The 11,916-nt window shown below is 37.6% G+C and overlaps 1 protein-coding gene across 2 annotated transcripts in view; it reads right to left on the bottom strand.

The window, feature by feature from the left end:
• Positions 1-457: 457 nt before the first annotated feature.
• Positions 458-11,916, bottom strand: part of LOC103146927 (cadherin-20) — a 97,662-nt gene continuing 86,203 nt past the window's right edge. For both annotated transcript variants that reach the window (XM_016677992.1, XM_007565035.2), the window contains exons 7-12: positions 10,821-11,074; positions 8,048-8,184; positions 6,384-6,505; positions 5,570-5,687; positions 2,919-3,170; positions 458-2,454 (exon numbers count right to left, since the gene is read on the bottom strand). In XM_016677992.1, the coding sequence (XP_016533478.1) occupies positions 1,931-2,454; positions 2,919-3,170; positions 5,570-5,687; positions 6,384-6,505; positions 8,048-8,184; positions 10,821-11,074 (1,407 nt within the window). In that variant the 3' untranslated portion in view covers positions 458-1,930. The remainder of the gene's footprint in view (positions 2,455-2,918; positions 3,171-5,569; positions 5,688-6,383; positions 6,506-8,047; positions 8,185-10,820; positions 11,075-11,916) is intronic.

Below are 11,916 nucleotides of genomic sequence, written 5' to 3'. Positions count from 1 at the left end.
AGATTCGGCTGAAGTGCACTTTGGATGCCTATGTGAACACCAAGCAGACTGGAGATCATTCCTAAAGCAGGAAGTGGACTACAACGCTGGGAATTCTGGGTAGATGTAACCAAAACATATGTAAGAGTCTAGCACTGAGGGGAGAAATATCTCATGGTCTTTTACCAACAACAAAAGAGAAATCCTACAACCGCTAAAATCTGATGCCACTCCATTTTGTGCAGACCGCTCATTCACAGCAAGGCCAAAGAGTGCTAACCATAAGTCAAGAGCTTTTCAGGGAATAATAATTCATACCTCTTTGATTGTATAATTAAAGTATTTTTGGACTGGGTAAATTTTGAACTTCAAATCGTCCAATTGCCCCTTAACACCACTGCTGATGTCATTTCTCTTGGTATTGTGTTTTTATGGAGGTGCTCACTGTAAACTTTGGCTTAATTATCGTTCAACAGCAAACATTTTTTAAAAAAGTTTTTATTAACAAGAATACAAAAAATATCTACATTCACATACCACTTAGTGCAGTATGACTCACCATATTGAATTCAAGTAAATCTGCCCAATTCAATAATGAAAAAGCACTTTTTACATCTTTCTCAGTTTCTAAAATCCTTATTTCATATTTTGGTGTTTCCGTCTCTCTTGGATTCTTTTTTTTTCTTAAGTCTTTTTGTTCTTTATACATTTGGCACTTATTGCAGGTTGACCAGTGTCCCTGCAGCCCAAACGGTTGGAGAAAAGCAACGTGACGGTTGGAGCCTCTCCGCTGTCGGACTCCGTTTGGCACGGCGGTGGGATCGGAAACGAAAGGCGACTTGGTCGTGTGCTCGTTCAGATTTCTGTCGAGATAAACCTCCACCCTGCCTCATGGCAACTTCTTTATGCTTTCAAGAAAACTGTTTGGGAATCGTAATACAAAGGGGTGAAAAATGACAGACATCACAATAAACACATCGAAGACCCCTATTAGAATACAGCGTACCATTGATATACATCACTGGACTGGACATCACCTATTAGCCTCTGTAGGTAGTGATGCCGTTTCTGTGCCTTGTGTCATGTCTACAACCCGTACCAGATGCGTTTCACATAACTGTTCAAATTACAAAGACAAATTTGCTTAATGGAAACATGGAAATTTCGGAAAAATAAACTTTTTATTATTAAAAGGTTTTGGCGCTAGCATCAAGTTAATTTTTTAGACTGTATTGAAATTAGTTTATTTCACAAAATTGCAAAGGAAACACTTTTTTTTTGCATCACAGGAATCGCATAATCAACAACCGGATGTTACTACTGGCAGAGACGACAAAGAAGACAACATGAAGTAGTAGTAGGGGGATGATGGCACGGCATAATTTTTCAGGACTTCAAATTTCACTGACACATGATAGTGACGAAATGTCCAATCCAGTAATTTATACCAATGGGTGTGACTTTTAGAAGCATTGAAATCTCCTTTCTAGCAAACCCCGAAGGTGTCTACTGTCACAACATATGTGATGTTTTTAAAAGTTTACGCACAGTGCTAGTTGAAGAACCCAAATAAATTAAAACATAAATACAAAAGTTTAAACAAAGGAGTAAATTAGGACCAAAAACACATCAAAACACTGACTTTCTCTCAGAAGAAAACATCTCTGTGGTGCAGGGAGTTTTCATCTCCAGCTCAAACACTTTGAACCAAAGAGGCTCTGTCTCTGGGTGTTTCAGACCCGAGGAGGGGGTTAACATGTGCTTTGAAGCTGTTCCTCTACCGGACCCCATGAGGCCCAAAAATCCAGCCCATCTTTGAAGAAGATTTAAACCCGGCTCAGACTGCCTCTGCAGGCGTGAAGGCCTTCAAGGCTGCTGATAATCCAGCCTTCGGATGTAGAATACGGGCGTCCCAGCGTTGTCTTCTCATTTGTGTTTTGCCTTTCTTCTTCTACCACATGGGAGGCGTGTTTGTCTCCAGCACTCCATACATCTCTGCCAGTTTTTTAAAGCGTGGCCCCCAGTCGTTCAGGTAGTCGTACTCATGGTCGCTGTTCGACGTTCCCGACTGCAGCGAGCTGAGCGACTCGGCCACCGAGCCTTCGCCTTCGTACGCGTACGTCTGCAGGGAGTCGTACGGCGGCGCGCACGGGTCCAGGTCAGCCTCCAGGAGCTTCGCCAGCACATAGCCGTGGACGTTGCTGTCCTCGCCACTGCCCACGCCGATCACGCACGGCTGAGGGACGTAGCGTGACAGGCTCTCGATCTCCGGCATCATGTCCTGCCGTATCTTGCCTAGAGGGTGGTGCACTTCCCTGGGGTTCCACATGGCGGCGATGTCGAAGGCCTCGGTGTCCTCCTCACCGCCGCCTTCGTCGTCGTAGCGTACGATGTTCTCGTGCACATTCTCCTCCTCGTCGCAGAGGTAGGGCTTTTTACGATGTGTCCGCAGGGAAAGCATGAGGAGAATCATCACTGGTGAAAAAAAAAAAAAAAGTGGAAGTCAGTACAAAACCTTACTAGAATATTTATGTACAATTTTTACATTTTTGTACTTGTATGAATTTTCTTTTATTTTTTTACACTTGTACAACCACATTATACTGGAATTACAGCTATCATCCCTTAGAAAACAAAAATCTACTGTAGTACGATGGGAAATATTCAAATTAATCAAATTTTTGGTGTTTAAAGATTTAATTTTTGGAAAATCTGGATTTTTTCAAATTAAATCTTCAAAAATTTGAATAATCGTTGAAATCAATTAATTGCTCAACGTTAATATCTATATATAAATGTGAAACTGGTTCCTTTTAATATTTTGCTAAATTATTAAGAGCCATTGAAGAAGGTTCAAGGAGCCACTGGTGGCTTTGTTCAAAGAAAACCACAAGAAACAACTTGTTCTGCACAAGTAGCAGCGCCGGCTGCTCACTCACCCAGCAGGACGAAGATGCAGGCCAGAATAGCAATGAGCGCTCCTTTGCTGAGGCTGGCAGGCAGGCTGTAGGCCTCAGCGTTGCACGACATGACGTTTCCCTCCTGGTCGCAGCTGCACACCCGGATGGTCAGAGTGCTGGTGCTGGTCTGCATCGGCTGCTCGCCATCGGACACGAAGATGGGCAGGTAGAAGACGGTCTGGTCCTGCTGGGACCAGCCGCCGCGGCGCGTCAGGATCCACGCCGTGTTGTCTGCAGACAGCAGAGATAAGGTTCAGCTCTGACTGTAGGGAAGGTGAAAGTCTTAGTCCAGCATTCAGTCGACATTTATAAAGCCATCGTTATCAATAGATCTCTTCTTACTGGAGACCTTCTGAGGATTTTAGAGCTGGATAATAATTTCTGCACAGTAATGTAGCATAAGAAGCTCAAGAGTCACTGTCAATCTGTTTGGGATGAAACGATTAATCGTGATTAATCAATGATTGATTGATTAATCGTTGACTAATTTCGCAATCGACAAGACTAAAAAAAAAGCCCATGTGCTGTAAGAACAACACAATTAAAGCAACCATTGAACCAAAACTGCAATTAATACATACAGTGTGCATTTAAGATAAAATAAACCTTTTTATCTGAAAGTATGTTTCAGATAAAACGTATCTGAAACAGTTCTGGCAGATTCAGATTGAGCTTCACCAGGTTCAAATTATGTAAAAAAATAAAAATAAAATCTATTAAGCAACTTTTGCTTTCAATCAACTTTATTTGTATAGCACATTTCAGCAACAAAGCAGTTTAAAGAACTTTACGTCATAGAAACCATAATAAATGAATTATTGACCAACATATTTGATGTGCATGAATTTGAGTGATGGCACTTATCAAAATGTAACGTTTGTTCAATTGTTGACTGTTTTCTTTATCACTTTGTAATTTTCTGTTTTCAGAACCTTGAATCGCCTTGTTGCTCAAATGTGTTATTCAAATAAACTTAATTGATTGATAAAAAATACAAAGCCAGTAAACATTACATTTGATCAAGTTACACATCAGACTGTTGGTCAATGTTTCATTTATTAAGGTTTATCAGTAATTAATCAGTTAATAGATATAAAATAACAAATCAGCTCTACACTGTATTGTTAAGTCAAGCAAAGGCTGAACTTTTCTCAAGTATTTTTTTAAGCTTTAGCAAACATTTTACTGCCTAAAGTGTTTATTTTCTTATTTAAAAAATAGAGTTGTTTATTTATGTGCCACTTTTAATTTATCTCTAATATTGTTTAAAAAAGGCTTAGATGGGAAATGAAAAATCTGCAGAATGTGGCAGTTTTTCAGCCGATTAATTGATTACTAAAATAATCGTTAGTTGCAGCCCTAGAGTCTGTGGGGATGAAGTATCTGCAGTTTCATAGTAATTAGTCCCAGATGGTTGTTCAGGGACGTTACAGCTGTGGAGGTTTAAGCGCCTGACTTCCATCCAGTAGATGCACCTACTGCATCCAGAGCTATTAGGACTGCTGACACTGATGAGATGCTCATACTGCAGCTGATTAAGGAGGAGATTAAATCATATATTAGTTTTTGGGACTTTATTATGGTAGAAATTGAATCTATGAAACTAATTTCACACTGATTTTGGGTAAGTTTAATACAAAAACACAATCTTTACAAAGTATTTTGTGTAGCTTCTAGTGCACTTGAAATAAGACAAAACAAACTTACAAGTAACTTTTTAGCAAGATATGGAGTATGTTGAAACAATAACAAATTTTGCTGGACGATAAATTGGCAAAGAAATTACAACAATAATGTTGTGAGAAGACTATTAAGAAATAAAATGGTAGTAATAGCACAATAATGCGAGTTTTCCCTTCAAAGATCAATAAACCTGAACTAATAACGCTTAAACACGGGGACTATTAAAAAAAAGAAAAACAAACAAGACGACCAGTTACAATAATTAAAAACAGAAATAAACACATAATCAATGAAATAATGAAATTGATTATATCTGTAGATAAAATTGCTGTTCTAAAAATATTAATCATTATGATGGGAATGATCAAGTTAATTTTTATTTATCATGCAATTTATTTCTTGTTGGGACATGGAAAAAATTTCTTGTTACAAGTGAAATAATCTGCCAGTGGAACTAACTTTTTTTTTTTAGCAATATTAAAGAATTACTTATTTAAAACAAGTTCCTGCACCTGATGAAAAGTTAGTTATAAGTTAGTTTTGTCTTATTTATAGCATACTAAGATATTTTCCAGTTAATTAGTTCTTTTTCATGAAAATGTAGAAATTATTTACTCAAAATAAACTTCCATCATGCTGAAAAGTTACTTTTAAATTAGTTTTTGTCTTATTTCAAGTGAGCTAAGATATTTGCACTAGAAACTGGACCAAAACTACCTGATAAGATTTAGTTTTTTGCAGTTAATGCAGCAGACAGTAATGCAGCAGACAGTAATGCAGCAGACAGTAATGCAGCAGACAGTAATGCAGCAGACAGTAGGGAGTTCAGGCAGAGCTGACTGAGCTGCTGCTCCATGTGGAGCTTCGTTTGTCCTGTACTGACAGGGACAGTTGGGATCGGCTCCATGCAGCTAACGCCGCCACGCTCAGTGTTTCAGATCATCTACCTTGGTTGTCTCGCAGCGTGAAGTTGGGGTTGTTGGCGGCCTCCGGAGCCAAGCTGTAGTAGAAGCGCTGGCCCCCCAGAGGTTCGTCTGGATCCACCGCCGTCACGGTCTGGATCAGCTGGAACACAGCGACAGGTGTGGTTACTGCTCTGAACCGCAGTTTCACCGGATTTCACTGGTGATTATGGAATAACAGAACATACTCCAGTAATATAATAGCAACGGCAGCATATTCTAAAAGAACTGGAAGACATTTTAAATTTCCAAAATAAACAAAAGACAAACAAAATGAACTATGAAGTCTCTGTAAACAAAACTTTCCTTCAAAAAAGCACCAGACTGAAGACTTTTACCATCCAGTCTTTGGTAGAGAGAGAGGAAGAAAAGAGAAAAATGATAAATCATGCAAATGGAAATTATTGAGCTCGTTTTATGATTTGATTTATTGCTTACTGCCTATTAGTTACTAGTGACTTATTATGGACCGTTTTAGATAATATTTCTTTTTAATCTACTCTTAAATGTAACCAGAACTGCATAGTTTGTTTAAGATCCACTAAAGTGCAAACAAATTGATGATTTTATTTTATTGTTTGTCTTTTTTAAGGCTACAGCTGGTGTCCAATAACGCATAATTACAAAGTCATATTTTCAGATTTTCTGTCATCCTTTAACACCAAAAGCCCTTTGAGCAGCTGGTGGAGATAAGCTTCCTTTCAAACTGCATCCATTGATGCCGTCCGTTCAACAAAACTCTCACTTGTCTAAGTGTGAATGAACCAAACCATTAGATTTGTAACTTTGGTCTCTGTACCTGTCCTGCTTTGGCGTTTTCACACACAAACGTCTCCAAGTAATGCGACAGCGACGGTGGATTGTCGTTGACGTCCAGCACTCTCACAGCCACAGACACGCTGGCGATCTGCGTGGGGTTATCTGCAGAAGACACAAAGATGCTGTGAGGCGTTGAGCTCCCGGTGGGACTTGGTTAATCTTCCCCTCATTTACTGCCAACCCGGAGCACATTACCGCTTCTCACGCTCCCATCACAATTCTATTAGTCTTCATTACAGTCAGCAATTTGCATACCTTAACCAACTGTGTAATGGGCTATAAAAATACAATTAGAGAGCGGTAACTACTTTCTCAGGTTTCATCACACGATCGATCAGTCAGCAATGTGACTTTGATTCTGGAGGTCAAAGCTCCACGGGGTCTAATAGTGTCCGACCTACAGAGTCGGATTGCTCCGCCCACTTTAAATGTCAACATTTCTTTCATTTACTGATGCTTTCTCAAAGGAAAAAATTCAAGTTGGGTGTCATTTTTTTATTTTGCTGCTGATACAATTAATTTTTTTTCTTTTTACTAAAAATGCATCTTACATTGGTTTGAAACAGTACTTTTAAACTTTTTTTAAGCTTCATTGTTCACATTTTACACCTTTTTATCACAGTTTGAAGGCTTTTGGGATGGATTTTCACCAACTTAGCTCAAGCTCAGTCACACTGAATTCTCAGTCAAAATGGTCTAGTCAAAGCCCAGAACTAAATCTAACATTAACATACAGAAAGTTTTTGATCTGTTATATAAATGAAAGTTTATAGCACCCATCCGTCCGTCCATCCATCCATCATATATTTGTGCTTTAGTATTCTTATTGAATAATCATATCCTGGTGATCGTAGCTAGTTTTCCAACATTGCATTGTGAGCAAAAAGCGACAGAATCCTTGAGAGTAAAACTGGAGGAAGTGTGTAACTTTATTTTGTCTGTCCTCTAAATCAATCGGCTTCCCTCTGTTCTCCCTGTTGATTCTCGTTCTGCCTCTTCATTGTTTCCTCCTTCCTGCCACGCTCTGCCTCACCAGGTCTTCCTGCTGCTGCCCTCAACGTCTCATTTTCAATTAGCCGTCACACGAGAACTTATTTAATCAGCCGGTGATTCCATTACCGCCTCCTTTAAGGTGCGTCGAGCAAACAAAGACTCTTCCAGACAAACAAAGCCAATGGATGAAGGATGAAGGTGACTTGGTGCGTCTGCTGATGCGCAACAGGAGTTATTCTAGATCAGTCTTAAACTTTTTCAAGACCACTTAACCCATTTAACAGACACTCACCTAACTTGAATCTGCCCCGCACTGCCCTACCTCCTATTGTTGTCTTCTTTGTTCATCTTAATGAGGAGTGTGGTGGTTTTTTGTGAATGTGACTGGCATGACAAAACCATGAACATGAACGTGTAGATTCTAAGCTTTCCAATAATGTCAAACACATGAAAATCAAAAAAGAAGTCATGTTGTGTGCATTAGTAACATTTTAGGACACAAATAAACTGTGATTTATATGCAGTACCTTGCAGACCACTAGGGGGCCACAGTTTGATAAAGACTGTTCTAGATCTATAGGAAGTGTTTCTGCTACAAATTGGGTCACATTCTGATGTTGGTGGAGTTAATCTGGGTTATTTTCTACTCACTCATCTCCATGGCCAGGACTGTGATGTTGTGCCATCCCACCTCCTCTCTGTCCAGCGAACGCACCGTCATCAGCATCCCGGAAGTGATTTCAATGTAGAAGAATTTTTCGGGGTCGCTGCTCCTGTCGATGGAGTACCTGCAAACCAAAAAATCACACTTCAAACAAAACTAACCGTCTTATCAAGAATTTTTGGTCTAGTGCTTGTTTTAAATCAATAACTCATCAAGATTGATGAAAAAGTACTTGTTCCATTGGCAGAAAAAGTCACTTAATATTGTCCTGTTTTGGGTCGTAACTAGTTACATTTACTCACATTTACTTTTGTGAAAAAATGTAATGTTAGGAGTATTTTTACTCTGCTGTACTTTTTACTTGAGTAAAATACATACAGTTTTTGGGTACTAGTCATTTTTCATCGATCTTAAGGAAATATTGACTTAAAACAAGTTCCTATATCTTTTTGAAAGGTTATCTATGAGTTTTGTTCTATGTCAAGTGTGCTGGGGTATTTTTACTAGAAACTAGATGAAAAATACTAGATAAGATTTGTTTTTTGCAGTGATATCAACATAAAGTGCACTTCTGCGTGTTTTTTGGTGGAGCTGTAATCCTATCTGAGGGCCGCCGCGCGCTCGTATCCGATGCTGCGTGTGCATGCGTGTGTGCGGCGGGGAGATAAGGCGTCTGGCAGCTCCTGCAGGCGCAGCGAGGAGACGGCGTTCCTGATCGGAGGCTTAATCAGAGTATCTGCTCCTCGTGCCAAACAGGCGGCAGGAAAACACAAACCTGCAGAGAGCTGCTTTGGCTCATCTTCTGTCACTGTGGGCCGATTTCCAACAACAGCTCCTCTGAGTGAGCCGAGCTAAAGCAAGATACCCAGAGGAAGGAGCAGGATGCTGACAACTGAATATGAGAGATTCTCAAAGTGAGATCATTTCTACAAAGGAAAATTTCACTAACTCTTTCCTGTTGAGGATTTTTAAGTATATACTACAGATCCACTTTTTCCCTTCCGATACCGATACAGATATCTCAGGTTTAGTATCGTTCGATACCGATCCAATACTGAAAAACGGCTGAATTGACTTAAAATTACATAAATGTACTGAGTCACACTACATTTATGTCTGTAATCAAATTTATTTGATGGATCTGCAGCAGTACAGCACATTTAAATACACCAATAGCTTCACAAGTTTGGTCAAACATGTAAAAGCAACTTTCATTTGTTCAGTCAGCGCAGTCCCAGCACGCAGCACCACTGTTAAGTATTGGAACTTTGCACAGTTGGGTGTTTTATATTCTGTTTAATTTAAAATAAATGTAAAATAAATAATAAAGAAACTGAAACTGATAAAAAGAGGTCGACTACCTTGACCAAACTGCTTGATTGTGATTGAGGTTTTGTTGGCTAAGTTTCAAATCTGTTGATCTAACAGGTTCCATCACGTCAAAGTTTTTCCTTTTTTCAGCAAACTGACATGAAGAAGCCATGATGAAAGAAGAAAACTTTTTAATTTGGTCTGAAACCTTCAAAAATGATAAAACTAGTGTAATGCTGCAAAAACATTGTTTAAAAAAATCATGGACCTGTCAATCAGTGATGGAGATTACTGTTAATATTTATTTTCTAAAGTTTAGAGCAAAAATATACGAAGCATGTATTAAATAATTGGTGCATTGTTTTAAACTAAAATAATCCACACAGATCAAAACACAATCTTACTTTTTAATGTAGCTCTAATTTGACATTCATTAGTAGATTTTTAGATATTTTTTTCCATTAAGAGCATTGGAAAATTATAAAAATGTTTTTTTTTTAAAGATATTAAATCAACATAGCACAAAATACAAGCCCGTGAATTACATTTGAATAAAAAATGTTAGTATATGAACAATAGTTAAAAATTGCTACCTCTTCGTCTCTATACATTAAAACGACAGGCAGTTAATGGGTAAGTGACACAAAATGACAGATTTAAGAAAAAATGTATGATAAATAATTTAATTCTGTTAATCTTGAAACTGAAGTTTTATAGTGGAGCTAATATTCCTTCATGTCACTAAACTAAGTAAGAGATTTCTGCCTAATCAGTTTATGAACGGTTGAAACTGAACACCAACATCTGTTTATATAAAACACAAGAAGTCATGCTGTGTACTGGTTAGGGTTCAAACTGGTTATTTCATCAGGTAGAAGCACATATTGATCAGTATCTTTTTCTTTCTGAGGCTTCAGCAGTGATCAGCTTTAATGTGTGTTATAATGCTGCCCTCTGGTGGTGCAAAGGCAACATTACATATAATTTAAGCCCTTGGAAGAATTGAAGTCTGGTTAATTTGCTTAAATTATAGAGATATTTAATTCTGACCTTAAAAAAATACTTGATAATTTTAATATTTTTCTGTTTTTAAATAGAAATAAGTTGCAATAAGTTTGAAACTGCTTTGTCTTGTTTTTTTCCCCTGACGTTTGCATTTGAATGCACCTTGAGTGTTTTCTTTATTTGTATTTGCAAAAATAAGAGAATTAAAGATTTTCTTTTTGGAAAAACAACTTTTTCTTCTTATTTTTATGTTGATTTGTTGTGAACATCATCTGAAGAAAAACTAAATGAATCCAAAAAACTTTTGTACTTTTTTTTAAACTGACGTAAATCAGCCTGAAATAAACTACTGGCTGAAATAATCACAATAAAAAACTGTGAATTTGTAAAAGGAGAAAATAACAAACTGTGTAGTGTGAATGTGTTTTTCCTTCTCCTGCTCACCTCACTGTGTTGTTGGCAGCGTCGGGATCTCGCGCCGACACCGTCTTCACCACCGTCCCGATCTCGGCGTCTTCCAGAAGCTCGATGTAGTACGCCGGCGAGCCGAACAGCGGCGGCTCGTCCACGTCCTCCACGCTCACGTGAACGATGGTGACGTCCTTGAAGGGGCCGCGGTGCCGGAAGGTCGGGTCCAGGTGGGTGTTGGCTCCCTCCACCTTCAGGGTGTAACTTGGCTTGTTCTCAAAGTTTAACGGCTGGAACAGAGAAGCAGATAATCTGGATTATTTGATTTACATGGAAATAAAAATGGCCGCATTTCATGCCACTAACTAAATGAGGCAGACATTGGTGTAAGCACTAAGGTGGGTCAATAAATGTTACTTTTATTAAAAGCAAGTATGTTTTTTTATTATTTAAATGTAAAACTTTGTGTATATTAACTTTTTGGAAAATAGTTTAATAATATTTCATGTTAAACTCATGTTATATTGCTGTATTTAATGTTATGTGAATCCTGTCACATTTTTATAAATTAATGATAGACATAAATTACATTCTTTTTTCAATTAATATTTTTGTTAATTTGTCCTAATCTGTCACTGATACACATATCTAACTAAAAGCTGCAATTTAATATTTTTTAAAAGCTTAATTATTTAAATAAAAAGTGAAAAATACATATAAATGTAGAAAAAACAAAATTTAAATTGTGGCATGTTGAGTATATTTTTTAAATTTGTACTGGTTTAAGTTGCAGAAAAATAACTTGTTTAAATGCTTCATTTCATGTTATAATAAATAATTTGTATTAATTATTGCGATTATTAAAGACAATATTAGAAACCTTTAAATGCTATATATTGCTATAAACCATAGCAATATATAGTTTATAATTATTCAGATTAACCATAATATATTAAATAATACCGTCATGCTTTTTATTTTCATTAATATTATTAACCCTTCTCCTTTCTTTGAATGCCACCACTAACATTTTCAAATTTATAAAGGGAAAATATTGTGTGTGTGTGTGTGTGTGTGTGTGTGTGTGTGTATTTATATATATACACACCCACACACCATCTAAATCTAACAA

This window comes from Poecilia formosa, unplaced genomic scaffold (genome assembly GCF_000485575.1).
Source record: "Poecilia formosa unplaced genomic scaffold, Poecilia_formosa-5.1.2 Scaffold171, whole genome shotgun sequence".
NCBI classification, from domain to species: Eukaryota; Metazoa; Chordata; class Actinopteri; order Cyprinodontiformes; family Poeciliidae; genus Poecilia; species Poecilia formosa.
This window is presented reverse-complemented; position numbering and strand designations above follow the sequence as displayed.